Source organism: Notothenia coriiceps, unplaced genomic scaffold (assembly GCF_000735185.1).
Source record: "Notothenia coriiceps isolate Sejong01 unplaced genomic scaffold, NC01 NC01_scaffold00005926, whole genome shotgun sequence".
Lineage (NCBI taxonomy): Eukaryota > Metazoa > Chordata > Actinopteri > Perciformes > Nototheniidae > Notothenia > Notothenia coriiceps.
In genome coordinates, this window is record NW_011338627.1 from 4450 (window position 1) to 19914 (window position 15465).

Consider the following 15465-nt stretch of genomic DNA (forward strand, 5'->3'; position numbering starts at 1 on the left):
GGTTAAATAAGATTGAAAGTGTGTGTGTGTGTGTGTGTGTGTGTGTGTGTGTGTGTGTGTGTAAAGTAAATACTAATAAATTAAATAAATATTAAAGATATTCTATTCTGTTCAATCACAAAAATGTATGTTGTCTCTTAAAAGGAGTTTGTCGGCTCGATGTAGGTGACACACTAAAAAGGGGGATGGACTATGCTTAGTAACAAAACCGTTTTTACTTTATTTGACTTTTAAAATGTACAATACCACCATAAATATGACGTTTTCCCACCTGTAGTTTAATATGTTGGGTGCTGTGTCTCCTTCCAGCCACAGGGAGGGGGTGTTAGCTTACTTTTAGCGTTGTGGACACCCACTTAAGGTTTAACTCTTTCTGTCTCGGAAGAGTGCTCTCTGTGTGGGTCTCGACAGGTGCCCAAACATTTCGTCAGATATTTGCTTCTACAAGCTAAACGAGGTTACAAACAATTATACCCTTCTTGCCAAAGCCTTTTTGAAAGACAAACGGAAAGGGTGTTTTCTTTATGCTTGGTCGTCAGGTGCTTATAGAAGATACATTTGCGTAAACGTCAGCTGTGGTAGCAGGTAGGCTTTTCATTTTGTAATGCTTTTAACACTTTTGCTTTTAACACTTTTGCTGTCAGTGGGTTCTTCTTAATTACTGATTTGTCTACTTAGGATAAACAGTTTTAATGTGTATTTAAACTGCAGGGGTTGCACTACGGAACATTTTACTGAAACAAATGCTCTTGTGTTTTTAGTCCGTGAGTTAACTTGTGCATTAATTAGCTGCTTCACACACCTGGAGCCTAAATATGTGACGCATTCATTTGGATTTGGTTAAATGGATGAATATTTTTACATTACAAAGGCAGGATTGAAAATCTCAAACCTTTTGCATGGAACAATACCTTTTATTGGACTCTATCTTACTTTAGTTCTGGGTCCATTTTTATTGAGCTGTGTTATTGGAGGTTATAATTTGATTCCCCATCCTCTGTTCCGTCCTTCACTTCTCCTTGTTTTTCATTTCTCAACACAAGAACTACCTTCTATACCATAGAAGTTTAGAAGTAATAATAACTATTTGGCATTGGATGGAAAACTGTGATTTATATTGGGCTACTCATTATATGGATCTCAAATATTCACAATTATTCTCCCAATGGAAATGTTTTTTCTTCCTTACACTGCAGATTATCCAGCTCCTTTCATACCTCTAAACTTTGATTACATTTTTTTCATTTTAATTTAATTTAAAATAGCCTGTAAAATGTGGAGATGTACTGCTTTTTTATTGTATCATATTAGACTGAAGATCCTTTGGACTGACAGACGACCTTGGATTTTTTTTAAAACAGTGACGGATATTTTATAAATGATTATTTTCGATAGTTTTATGGACCATTTAATTAAGCTAGGAAAAAAAGGAAATAATAATAAAAAAAAAACTTAAATAAATGTTTGTTTTAGCCCTACTTTGCATGCAGTAAAACACATATGTTCTGCTTCTCTCTCCTCAGACTTCAGCCTCTCCTCTAGCCAGGAAGCCAGCACTGCAGCCCTGCCATCCGCAGCATGGAATATTACACGCCCCAGCCAAATCGTCGCCACAACCCCGTGGACAGCATATGCCGCAAACTTCAGACCATTCAGTGGCGCGGTGACCGAGAGCCCAATTCACCATTCCAGATCCCCAAACTCTCTTCCAACAATTACTACAGCCCGCAGAGTGGCCTGAGGCACAACCTGGAAAGCATCCTGAAGAAAGGAACCCTCCACAGAGATGAGGGGGAGAGGGGGAAGGGGAGAGGGATGAGTCCTGCTGCAGCTTCCCAGAGGACCAACAAGGGTTCCTCCATCCCTCTGCCCACATCTTCCACCCCTGCATGCAATACCCCCTCGCCAACTAACCTCACATACACTATCACTAGCACTCTGAGTGAGAGGAGAGGTGCAGAAGGGAGTGATTTAAGACGCATTAAGACATGGCCAGGGCATTGTTCCACGCCCACAGGCCAATCCAAAGAGTCCCGTTACTTCTCATTCACACCCCAGACGATTCGGCCCGAGAGCGAGAGGCCAAGCAAGAGCCCCCCCCTGTGTAGTACCATCACCCCAAACCAAGGCACCCTCTCCTACAACCTCAACTTCTGCTCAGCGGACCGTGCAAACTCCACAGAGTGGGAGCTGCCCTACCCAGCTCTGGTTGTGAAACGGCTGTCCATGGGAGATGGAGGTAGGGGGTAGCGGATGCAAAACAACTGGGAGGTTTGACTGATGTACAGTAGGAGTGTGAATAAAAACAGATTATGTTAGGAGTGAAAGTTAATTGTTAACTTTTGAAACAGTTTGACAAATACCAGCTTATTTTTCCAGAGCTTTCAGCTACAGCTCAGTAACAGATTTATGTTTTTTAGCATAGCATGCTATGTAATATTGGCGAAAGATGCTTTAGGAAGAATTACATTTTTTGGAGCCAATAACTAGTTTAAAACCTACAATATTTCAGTCTGTGCTTACATGTTAAAAAAACTGTAGTCATTAGCAAAACAAGGGTTAATGGTGGGTCCAGAGGCTAGTTTTTGTAGTAGTATTTTAATAGTGGCTGTGTCTTTACACAAAGTGTGTCATGTGCTTGCTTTGCTTTGCAACTTAATTCACTGCATTTATGTGTCGGTGGGCGTGTGTGTTTGATATTCCTGCTCAGGATCTTCAGTAGCCTCTGAAACCAAGGAGAATATGGCAGAAATCAGCTTAATCTGTGAGGAAAATCTGCTCGATACCATCTTCTATGCCTGTGACACCCAGCGTCGAGGTACACATACGCATACATACATACACACACACACTCATTAATGGTTGGGTCACGCATTTTTCAGAAAGAAGAATATAGCAGCTGATGACACATTTATAACTTGTCATTGGGTGTAGTGTTACACTGTCTTTTACTGTTTAGAAGACGGAAGAAATCCCCACTCACACAGTATCGGCATTGTCCGTGTCTTCCTCTTGTGCCTGCTAGAAAAAGCTACACAATATGTTCATTTGATTTCAACACCCCTTAAGTTTCCTTATCACTCCAGATCGTTTTCTTAGCATTTGAATGCTTTCTTTAAGTGAACCATCATGTGAAGTTGCTGTATGGAACGTGGTGTTTTTAAATAAGCACAGACAGTGTGGTAACTTATTATTTCTTCTGTCTTTTATTATTTTTAGGATATATTTCAACCATTTTTGAAGAGGAAGATTTGTTCTTTTCCTTTTGCGTCTGCATGTGATTGCATCTTAAGTTGCTGTCTCTTCTCCTGTTTGCTGAGATAATGGATCTAATTTTTGCTTTCTTTCCATCTACCTCGGTGATCTTCGGGTATATTTCATGCTAAAAACATTTCTCAAGGGTAATATTCAAATGGGAAAATCGAATAGCATCCAAAAATGTTGAAGTCTTTGGTTGAAAATCAAATAGAGTGATGATGCATAGTTTAATCCCACTAAAGCTGTTAAAGTATACCACATTTCTGTTTAATTCAGCTTTGATGTGTGCATTGCCAGAGGTTGAGTTTTAGTGAAAAAGGTATTTATGAATTTAAAAGATTTTATAATTCAATGCATTTTTCTTGCAAGAAAGAAAACTAGTCCATTGTTTGTACTACTGTTATGATAACTGTGTGAAGGCTAACCATTTTTTTTTAAATGATTGAGAGATGTGTTAAACCTACTGGGGAAAAAAAGTGAATCGTTATTATTCTGCTTCCATGGTTACTGCTGCCCTCTCCTAAACCCAAACAAAGACAAATTGATTGAGCAATCCATTGTAAATAACCAACCCTAGGCAAAATGATCCAAGATGTATGTCTGTGTTCCTGTGTTCTTGCAGGTAAAGTGTACGTCTCTCACATCGTGGACTTCCTGCGGCACACCACCAGCCGCAAATCAGGAGACAGCGGCCTAGAAGACCTTTGCAACATGCTCGACCCAGAACACAAGGACGTCTCCATCGACCTGGTCACGTACCATGCCGTCATGAAGGAGTGGATCGATGACTGCCGCAACAACGGGTAATGAGAAGCAGACATTTGAAATTAAGGCCTTAAAGGTCCCATGTCGTGCTTTTCCGGTTATTACCCGTCCCCTTGTGTGTTATGAAGGTTTTTATGCATGTAAACGGTCTGCAGAGTCAAAACCCTCAAAGTACACCCTGTAGCGAGTAAAACTCTAACACAGAAAATACCTCCCCAGAACGCCTCGTTGGAGGTACGTCACTGTCCATTGATTCTTCCGGGTACCGCATGGTGTCATGCGTTACCCGGAACCAAATGGACCAATCCGTGGAGCCGTTAAGTTACGTCCGCGGAGCCGTTATGTTAAGCCCCCGCTGATTGGTCCAAATGGACCAATCCACGGACTTCCTCACACACACACTCAGTGCATGCAGCTCTGCTGATCTCTCCTCCCTGGCTGCAGGCTGATAACAGACTGTTGGGATCGCGGCGAAATTCTCTCTGCAGACCCATTCTCACACTGTTTATCAACCTTTTTCTTACTCAATATCAAGCCACACTTATTGTTTTTACTTCGGCTGTGACTTTGTGTGTGCTCAGGGTGAGTTTGGCTGTGTTTCGCTGTCGCTAAACAAGGAAACCACACCTCCATGGAGCTCAGCGCGATTCACAACGTCCCGACCAATCAGAGCACACTGCTCACAGGGAGGGTGGGGGCTGGAGCTACTGGAGCTACAACGAGCCGTTAAAGGCAGAGAGTGAAATTCAGTGAATACACGTAGTTTACAGAGATGCTGTATGAGAAACCAATGTGATTTTGGAAAATTGCACAATATAAATCTATTCTAGTAGACCTCAACAATGGAATTATGATCAGTGGAAATGGCCATGACATGAGACCTTTAATTCCAAAATATTGATACCCTAGGCACATGATCTTTTATTTTAAAATGGGGATTTGTACGTAGGGTAGCTTGACGAGGGAACATTTTGGAATTTCTGAAGTCAAGATTTTGTCAGAATGTATATAGCTGCCATGGTCTTAAGCAGACTGACTGTATCATGTCAGGCAGTACTTTTTCTTTAACTACAGAACATGCTGTGACCCTCCTCTTTGTTGATTTAAGATATCATTAAAACATTTCTCAGAATAGAGGATAAATCAATGGATAAGACGCAAGCTTTCTGTTGGCACTATATCTCCATAATAGTTTTTTCAACTAGAGCCCTGATTTGAATATGCAGTTTTAACAGTTGACGAACACTTTTTAGAAATGGGAACAAAAAGTGTTTCAGAGATTAATTGTTTATATTTTGTTTCTCTTTTGTTAACTAATTCTCTGACTACTATGATTGAAAGACCGCTAAACATGTTTGCTTTCTAAGCATTTGCAGTTGCAGAGTTTCTATTCCCCCTAACCTGGTATTGAAAGGCAAATCCAGCTTCACCATCTTTAGCAGTCCTGTGCTTTCCTTTTTATTCTTTCAGAGAGGCTCTGTTAGAGTTACGCAAGTAGATATTGTGTAGGTGGGTTATGCATCAGATGAGAGATTGCTGGTGAGAAAGACTCCCCCTTTAGTTTCCGCTGTGTGCATCATCATTTCACAAGCTGTCTTTTGTATGAGAAGCAGTTCTGCGTCATAATCCAGTGCCCGCTGCACTTTATTCAGGTCTATGAAATGTGCATGTGGTCTAATGCTATGACTCATACTGTGTATACAAAATGAAAGTCAAAATACTTCATTTTATATATACTATTATTTATCTGTTATAAATGTGGTTACATTCTGACAAACCTGTGTAAGGTTATGCATTTTGGCCATTATGTGCCTGATGTGTGGGCTCAGATAAACTGAAGGTCTAATGGGCTGTTAGTGCAGTGATAGAGGTCCAATGTTGGTGATGAGTCATCTTGTTACTGACGGGCCCACAGGGTGTTAACTGCTGGTGAAGACATGCTTATATGTAAGCATGAAGTGGCTTTTCATACATTGGTATAACTGTCAAATGTGTAGGGGCTGTGCTTCAGCACTTCAATACGATCTATGGTTCCAGACAAAAATAAACTGAGCATTGAACTCAGTGTTTAGTGCCCAATGTGCCAGGTACCAACAATTAAACAGCTCAATACATTATTACCAAAGGTAACAGCATAGTGCATGACTGCCGAATCCTATCCAAAAGATTGTGATTATAATCCTGCACATTTTCTCTGTTGTGTCTAAGGGAAGACACACCAGATGAAGTCTCTCAGGAGGACTCGGTCAAATTCCGAGACAGCCTGTCAGGTGGGTGTGCATCTCATCACTCAGATGTTTGCTTTCCCCATGTTCTTGTATTATACATCAATCTAATTTGAGTGATGCCTGGATGTTATCTTTTTTGTGTGTGTTTTGGATCTGTTTAGCAAAGAGGTCCATGTTGTTCAATATTACTTCGGGAAGCTTGGAGGCCTTTGGAGGGGAGGCGTCCAGAGCAGAATTGTAAGTAATGTACAGGAATAAGTGAGAGATCATCCATGTTTGTGTAAATATGCAATACTATTTGTTTTATTTATATTTATGACAACCTCTTCCTGCCCTTTATCTATAAAATGTAATATAATCTATATATCTAAATAAAATAATATACTATCTGAAAGGACAAATACCACTAGGGAGATGAAGCAACATTTTAATTCATATTTTATTTTATTGTGGTTCGAGTGAACTGAGATTTTTTTTAAGTAAGGCAATTTCAGCATCTACCATTAATTAAAGGCTGTTAATATTATTGCATTTTTAAAATTTCAAAATGATTCACTTGACGCACAACAGAAATGAATATTGTGATTCTCCAGAGGATACAACATTTAGACTTTTGTTGAAAATAAAATGTATTCAATTGAGGTTACTGCTGCTGTGCCATGTATATAAATCGTGCATGTAATGGACCCTATTTAACCCGTGCCTTTTATGTGTATGTGTCTCTCCTCAGTGAGACGTCAGAGCTGGTGTGTTGTGTCGCTGACCTCCAGATGAGCAACCAAAAGCTCGAGGAGGAGATGAGGAAGATGAAGCTGGTGGTGGAGAGCATGGAGGACAGCAACCAGAAGCTGGCAGAGGAGAACGAGCAGCTACACAATCAGGCCACGGTGTAAGATGTACTTTTATGCAAAGGCATGGCAGATGTTTATTGAGGCATGCTGTGGGTTATTGACTTGTTATCTGTTGAACTTTTTGCACAGTAACCAGCAGCTGGCCCAGAAGGAGAAGATGCTGAATGAGGAGGTGGAGGAGATGAAGGCCACTCTGAACTGTAGGGAGGAGGGCAGGGCGCGCGCCTCCGCTCACAGCAAACGCGTGGTCAGTCAAAAAGAGAATACATAAAAATGTATCTAGCTTCCATGCTTATGTAAATACAGATGGTGTGTGTGTGTGTTGTTTTCTCAAAAGGGTTTCATCTGAAATGTACTGCATTGCATTGCAGACCAAAAGTTAGGCATTAACTGTTATCCCCATTTTGGATGAAAAATGAACACACTTGGAGTTCAATGTTGCTTCTGATGGAAATAGACATTTTCTGCCACAGAATGTATGAAGGTAAAAATCATACATGTATAATTCAATGTAGAAATGTTGTCATAAGAAGAAACATTATGCAAGCTTTGAACAAGGCCCATTCTCTTAGCCACAGTTCACACTCCCCCAATAACGTGTATATCCCAGATAACATTTAACACATGGGGAAAACTCATTATTTTACGAAGGGTGCGTTCATTTGAGTAATGCACTTTGCAACTAACTGGATCTTTTGTAAATTCTGATCGCTGTTGAAACGAGGATATTCAGGCAGACCTTCTTACTAACGTACAGCTCAAGCCTTTAGAATGTAATATCGCAGCAGATTTAGGACTCATTTTCATTGTTCTTATTTTGTTTGCAGGACAGAGAGAACCAGAGTCTCATTGCCAGTATTGCATCTCTTCAGGAAGAGGTACTTCACTGATCAAAGAGGACTATTGTCAGACGAGTACACGGGAAAATCAATAACCTGATTCACAGTGAATCCACAGTACTCACCCATTCATAGATAGCCTGCAGAGAGTATTTCTTTTATAGTATTTTCAAAAAAGGATGTGACCAGCAGCGCTAACCCTAACCCTTTGATGGCTCCCCAGAACTTCAGGGTCACCGTGGAGACAGAAGAGCTTCAGAGGAGGATAGCCGAGCTGCGTAACATTAACGCTGACCTTCAGGTACCTCTTTACTTTGCAATTTGTCTCTGCATTAGTAAAGCTCTACTAGGCTATTTTCGATTTCCTCTGTGTCCTTGTTCTTTCTTTTCTCTGCCTTCAGCAATTTTGAATGTTTTTCCATCTTCCTTCCTCACAGAACAATCTTCACATTGTACATTTCTCTGGGACACATTTGTCCAACTCGCTACCATTTTACTGTGCTTTCTTTGTGTGTCTTATTCTCATGTCCTCAGGTGCAAATTCACTCTTTTGATGCGGTTGTTGGTGAAAAGGAAGCTGTGATAATAGAGGTCAGTGCCTTTTTGTATAATGATCCAATCCCACAGTCGTTATCATTCTATACATAACATTTATTGGATCCCTTCAGCAAACACTGGTTCAGTGCAAAAACCTACCAATTGCTTCCAATTTGTTGTTTCTGTTTCGCTTTAAAAAAAACTGAACTCATCTTGTGTTTTTTGCCTTTTACAGAAGAGCAGACTGATAGATGAGCTGAAGTCCGCAGTGGAGGAATACTCATCCATCACAGAGGTCAGTGTGTTGAACCTCACATCATATCAATATTTCAGTTTCTAGACATCAACAACCCCCACTGGTTTGTCTTTTGATGCTCTGCAACTGCTTTAAATAGTTTCTGATGTCTCTTTTTGCTTTTAACTCATGAAGCCAATGAAGCTATTTGATATTCTTTTTAAGAACCATTTGGTCGACTTTCTTCATTTTGTATATGACATGCCTGTACAACGGACATTAATTCGCTGATTTCCATTCGTGAGTAATAGGAAACGAGATTTGAAAGAGTTGCAGATAAAAGCTTAGCAGAAGTCTTAATTTTAAAAAAAGTGACACTTTAATAATATTATAAATGTTAACCATAAACTCCTGATAGTGATTTTATTTTTAGAAAGTGTATATAAAAGTATGGGGAAATGCTAAAAACATGTTTAAAGGTAATTGTAATTCAACACAGACTAAACATCAACTCCTACTGTAAACTTAGTTCTCTGCTGCGTCACGTTTATTGTTACTCAGCATGTGTACGACTGGCATTTTGTCTGGCTGTGGGAAATCCAACGCCTGCTCTCGCACACAGACCTTGTAGTGGACAGATGTGTCCAAGTAGAGAATTGTAGGGAATGTAGTTTACCTCTTTAAAACCAATGGGGTTTGTACTGAGTTATGTTGGCTTCTCTGTTGTTGATTCCAGCTGCTGAGGTCACACAAGAGCAAGCTGGAGAGCCAGATGCAGATGATGCAGCCAGACATGTCTGGGTGAGTGAACCGAGAATAACCCGGGAGTGAAGGGTCTGAGGTATTCACGGTCGAGGGACAACTAAGGGAATAGACGATGATAAATAAAAAATGTCTCTCTAGGAATTTATGGAACGGCGCCGTAAACTGTCTCACAAAAATGTAAAATCTTTGTCGCTTCCTACTTCTCTCCACAGGGCTGGTCTGTCCCTGTCGGTGGCCTTCAGGTTGAACCAGAGCAGCTCAGGATCCCTGCAGACAGAACTGGCTCTGGCTCAGTCACCACTGGAGGTCAGCACTCCCTAACTCTGTCTCTTTTCATCTGCTCACCTTTTCTTTCATGCACCCTGGGCTTTGATTTTTGAAAGAGAATTCATGGCCGCTTCTTCTCTGGGACACCTTTCTTGTATCAGTCAAATGAAGCCACATGTAAACTTGAATGCATTCACACTGCTTTTTTAGTTCAAACTTTATGAAATCTCAGTTAACTGTGCCCTTAGTCCCAGCTAGACTTCTGGGAAGTGTAGGCCTTCAGGCAACTGATTAAACCCCTAACATTCCCACAGCCGTAGGGTTTCTCACAAATGATACACAATACATAGCACTGTGTGAACATTAGATGCATGTGCTGTTTGCTTGTCACACTCCAGCTTCTTGCTTATAATTAGACTGATTTTAACTGTTTTTAAATCTAAATTTGTGTAATAATTGCCATCTCATGCAGGCCCACCATGGAGTTGACCTTTTATCCACCACTATGAGCTGTGTCTCCCCTCTGGATATGACGCTGGACAGGGAGGTGCTGCTGATGCTGCAGGGACCCAACCCGGAACAAATGGCTCGGGAGTTCAAGAACCTCCTAAATAAACTGGTGACTTTTACTTGCATATTTTGACTTGGGTAGAGAATTTAAATCTGAAAGAAAATACAATTCCATCATGTATTGTTTTGTAAGACTTTTGTGACTGTGCATGGCATCAGCTGACTTTGAATAACTATGACTAAAGAATGTTTAAAAGTTCAGATTGAAATGTCAATTTTCAACCTTTTTGCAGGGCATTTACATTTGTTTAAGACTTGACTTGACTTTAAAAATACAAATAAACACTGTTGAGTTACTGTTGGGGTTCACTTGAAGAGGCCCTATAATGATTTTTGGGTTTTCCCTTTCCTGTAGTGTGTTATAGGTTTTTGTGCATGTACATGGCATGCAAAGGCTAAAATCCCAAAGTTCCCTCCAGATTGAGTTTCTCTCCCACACACTTGAACATTAAAGCATGTAAACATGTCACAGTAGAGGCACAACATACAAATATGAACCAGACAATGAGCATCATAGGGCCCCTTTAATAACCATCTACTTAAAATAGGTTAGGCTCTAATATAACCTTAGAAGTGTCAGGCTAGTTTAACAGGCTTATGAATGCATCTAAATGTCTGTTTTTATCAATTATCTGGATTGTTGCAAATTATCATTTAAATTCTGGACTCCATTTTTCTTGATTTCTCTTGATACATCTCAGAAAAGGAATTTCAGAGAAGAAACCAACTCCATCTTATCTACAACTAGAGGCTTGTTGGACAACTGCGCACAGCCAGCAGGCGACCAGGACGCGGTTCTCCAGGTCAGATACACTTTCACAGACTAGTGTCAATTGTGTAGTCAGTGTCAGAATACTGCAATTGATGAAAGCTTAAGAAAAACTGCAGGTGCACAATGAACTGCTGTGTTGGTGCGTTTGAGCTTCCTATGTTTGCATTTCAGATCTGAAAAAGGCCGTCTCCATCTAAAAAATATAATAAGAATGATGAAATAATGTTGTGATCTACCTCTCCCTCTACCTGTAGCATTTTTTCTCTCGGTCCACTCTTCTCTTTCGCACCCACTATCTCTCCTCTCCGGAGAATTCTCACTTATATAACTCTCCAACAGGCCCCATCCAAGCAGTGTTGTTAGTCAGTGTGTTGTACCATGAACACAACCCACTCCCCTCACTCCAACTTTCTCTATCTCTCAGTCTCTCTCTTTTTCTCTCCCCCCTCCTGCATTGTGGCCACTCTGCATTCATTAGCCACGTACTGGCATACAGCAGTAAACATAGCAAATGAGACCGAAATCATTAGCGGAGCGGAGCTGCACCAGTACCAGTCAGTCTTATGTTGGTTGTACGTCGTGCCATTTTGTGTCAGTTAGTGGTGAAAACTTTTTAGAAGCGTTAAAGACCCTTGGCTGTTCAGGCCGTGCAGCTGACCCCGGACTTTTGTTCCCGCAGAAGGTGCAGGCCGAGCTGGACGCGAAGAGGGAGGACTGGGCCCTCAGCCTAGACCAGCTGGCCCAGTACACAGACTCTCTGGAGAAGGAGCTGATCAAAATGGCCAGTAACATGAGGAGGTCCCGCACTGAGATCCTGCACCTTTCAGTCAGGTGAGCGAAGCTTTGTCGCCTGATCTCTCTCTGTGGATGTTGAAATCAAGGATCTGTAGGAATGTGAGTGATTCAGAATCTGGTGTAAGAGCAGAGGAAGGTAAAGGTAAGGCACTAGAGGAGGAGAGAAGAGAACTGACTGCTGGCTAATGAAAGACAACTTTTCCACATGGCAGGAAAACCTTTCCTTGAGGAGGAGTCACTCTTGTGCTGCTGTGATCTCATTGGTTGATTAAACCCTTGTAGTGAGAGCTTACAAATTCCTTTTCTGGCTAAGTAAGGTAATACTGATGCCACTGAAGAAGAGGAATGAGTGAAAAAGCTAGAAGCCGATTAAATCTAGCAATGTAATTACTAACTTAAAAGAGATGCAGTCTAGGCATAATTAGGTTAACTAGTTAGTCTACCTTAAGATAAGCCACTGATGATTATTTTCATTATTGATTTATCTGCTAATGACTTTGTTGATAAGCGCCTGAGCTTGTCGCTTGTATTATCCTTAGAGCTGGAGATCTAAATTAATCTATACAAATATGTTATTTTATGCAAACACTAAAGTTTTCTTCTAGTTTGAGTAGATTTTCCTGTCAATCTCCATATTTCTAAAACGTAACATTAACAACACCACACATCAGATCACTGGACATCTCCACTCTCCAGTGCTCTTTGGCCAGTCAGTTGTGCTGAGTGGGGGAAAGACCTTTCAATCATCCTGACCTCAATGACCCCAAAGGGCCCGCCTCACTAGGTATGGATCTATGCCAGCCCTTTGGCCATGCGTGTGTGTTTCTGTTTGAGTGTGTGTTCATGGAGACGGCCATCCCCTTCTGATATATAACGGAGTTACTGAGGTACAGCATGAGACCAGAGAAGGGGAACTGGTCAGGCTGTCCATGCTGGATTTACTGGTGCTTAGTTGCCAGGGTGAACTCATTAAATACTGTTTGGTGGGAAAAGAGAACTGCAGAGGGCTCATTGTAGATTTGACCCTCTTACTCTGAACAGTGTGTCTTAGCCCAAACACTCCAGAGTCAGACTGGACTACAGGATCAGGGTTTTGTTGAAGGACATATTGGGGGTTCTGTGAGATTAGAGAGTCCGTCTGGATCTACAAAACGGTGAAGTAAAGAAACCGTTACCGGGCCAGTCGGAGAACTGGCGGTGGTCACCCTGGGCAACAGAATGGGACACTGCATGGGCCTGCGGATTGGGTACAGTATGTCCACTGTACTCTCTTCTAGGGTCTCTGCTCATCTAACTCCCCTGGAGAGTTAACAGTGCTTTTGACACCAAGAGTTTTTCCTCTACATTTTGTTTTAATTCACACTTTTGTTTTGTTGCATGCAGGGTGCAGGAGCAGGAGAACCAGAAGCAGCAGCTTTGTGAGGAGCTGGAGCAGATAAAGACACCTCAGGACAGCAGAGAGGCCTCGTGCCAGACACCTGCACCAGAGGAAGAGGTCAGAGAGAGAGAGGAAGGATGGGAGGGCTGGGTTATTGGGCTTCAGTCTATCTCTTATAAACAGCAGCAGCCTCATTCTTCCGCCATTGTTAAAAGTTGTATTTCAATCTTAATCTGTAGTCACCGTACATTGTTTTTAGAACATTCAATTAACTTTACATTGTCTGGGAGGTGAGGGAGTTTCACTTGTACTTGTTTTGAAGGTTTACTGGCAGGAAAGTCATATCATATCCAGTTATTTACATGTGTGTTTTTGTATGTTTGTAATTTGGATATTGGTTTGCTTAGAGAGCAGTGAGAGAGCTCCCACTGTATTCAGACAGATGGAGTCTCTGATGGAGGAGAGTGGAGTGTGAGTTGGCGGCTGAAGTGGACATGTGCACCCACACATAAACGCAGAATTTAGATGCGACCACACACCTACGCACTGCTTCTCGAACAAAATGCGCTGACACGCGCCTCAACATTTCCATTACATCACTATTGTTTTACTGCAAAACACAATGAGTTTGGTGCTGAAATAAATGGAGACATTTGAAAACAGTAACAGCTTTTTCAGTTCTTACTAAAGTCATTTATTCAGTTTAGCAAGTTTGTTAATTGTTAATCAAGAAATGTATGAGTTGCTTTGTTTTATTTGAATGTCAGATTTGTTCATAAGTCGTATTAACTGAGATTTGTTCAGAAACTGCTTTTGTAATTGTGTGGTGTCTGTTGGAAGAGATTGACTTTTTAATTTGCAATGATGCCACTTTCAACTATGGTGTCTGTAACCGCTGAACTTCAGCCCTATAGTTGGACTTTTCAACAGTGGAATTCGTTATGGTGTTGCTTTAGCAGGTTTTGTTGCATTTGGTGAGGTGTGTTTTTGTACATTTCACTGCTTCATTTAGACCCTGTCTTTCCCGTATCTTTTTTGTGTTTAGCCTGGAGATGACTTGGACTGGGATGAGGAGTTCGCCCTTCAAGATTTCCTGAAGAACGAGTTGGCGGAGAGGAACTGCAAAGAGCAGGGAGGCCGAACAGAGAGAAGCGAGGAGGAGGACGGGGAGGAGAGGTGGACGGTGGTGGACACAGCTGGAGAGGGGGAAGTGAGGGACACCTCCACTCCGGTGTCTGCCCTCTCTGGGAGGACGCTGCCTCGAAACGGAGCAGCAGAAGAGAGTCATGGTAAGTGGGGCACAAAGTTGGACAAAACAACCATCAGCCAACATCCATCAGTTCGACTTCCATTCAACTATTTATAATTATTCGTAGTGAATCCTTGAAGAGTCAAATGGTTATACTGAAGTTTTGAATTGGCTTGTAACGATTAAACCTTCAACTGTATCAGGAAAGTTAAGAAGTGAGGAGCCTTTTTAAAATCCACTATCCACGATAATTAGCCCAGAGCTAGCTGCAAACTCATAAAGCCCAGCCAAATATGGATAAATACAGTTTCATGTTTTTGTAGCCCCATTCTGACCCCAACTCGCCCGTTCCTAGTTTTGGATCCAAATCAATCGGAACAAGCCTCATGCAACAAGAATGTGAACTAATGCATCCTTTCTTAGCATGAGAATTTTGAGACCACACTTTTATCCACATTCCTAGCTGTAGATCATGCGTGTGTGCGTACACTGAACATGCCTGTCCCACTCTATTGATAGCTATAAATATACAAATGTGCAGATTTTTCTGCATTTTGCGAAGTTCTTCACAGGATAAGTATTTTAGGTGAAAACCGTTCCAAAACATAGTTATCATCTTTGTGTGTTGATTTGTATGTGTGTGAGAGAAAGACTGGATTATCCCCTTGTAATCCATGGGAGTCACAGGGCACTCAGCCACCCTTGAAGCACCAGCACAGTACACACACTCACCCACTGTAGGTGTGTGTATCCCCACAGTGGATACACACACTCTGAGGCCCTTGGAAGTAGACCCATGCCTTCTATGGTTGCTGTGGCCCTGGTCTTATTAAGGTTGTGAGCGTGTGTGTGTGTCGACACAGTATGTGAAATCCTCTCTTCCTAAAGGTCCTTGTATGGCCAGGTGTACGACCGGTCTGAGGCCACGAAGTGAGCCCAGTAATCCCCCCCCCCCC

The 15465-nt window shown here is 41.6% G+C and overlaps 1 protein-coding gene across 1 annotated transcript in view; it reads left to right on the forward strand.

Annotated features, from left to right (window-relative positions):
• Positions 1–397: 397 nt before the first annotated feature.
• Positions 398–15465, forward strand: part of lrmp (lymphoid-restricted membrane protein) — a 29373-nt gene continuing 14305 nt past the window's right edge. The window contains exons 1-20 of the mRNA XM_010768660.1: positions 398–585; positions 1524–2239; positions 2711–2818; positions 3881–4061; positions 6232–6293; positions 6413–6488; positions 6982–7140; positions 7232–7349; positions 7930–7980; positions 8165–8242; positions 8476–8532; positions 8714–8773; positions 9450–9514; positions 9691–9784; positions 10218–10364; positions 11017–11118; positions 11427–11445; positions 11618–11918; positions 13266–13377; positions 14306–14549. Of these exons, the coding sequence (XP_010766962.1) occupies positions 1579–2239; positions 2711–2818; positions 3881–4061; positions 6232–6293; positions 6413–6488; positions 6982–7140; positions 7232–7349; positions 7930–7980; positions 8165–8242; positions 8476–8532; positions 8714–8773; positions 9450–9514; positions 9691–9784; positions 10218–10364; positions 11017–11118; positions 11427–11445; positions 11618–11918; positions 13266–13377; positions 14306–14549 (2695 nt within the window). The 5' untranslated portion in view covers positions 398–585; positions 1524–1578. The remainder of the gene's footprint in view (positions 586–1523; positions 2240–2710; positions 2819–3880; positions 4062–6231; positions 6294–6412; positions 6489–6981; positions 7141–7231; positions 7350–7929; positions 7981–8164; positions 8243–8475; positions 8533–8713; positions 8774–9449; positions 9515–9690; positions 9785–10217; positions 10365–11016; positions 11119–11426; positions 11446–11617; positions 11919–13265; positions 13378–14305; positions 14550–15465) is intronic.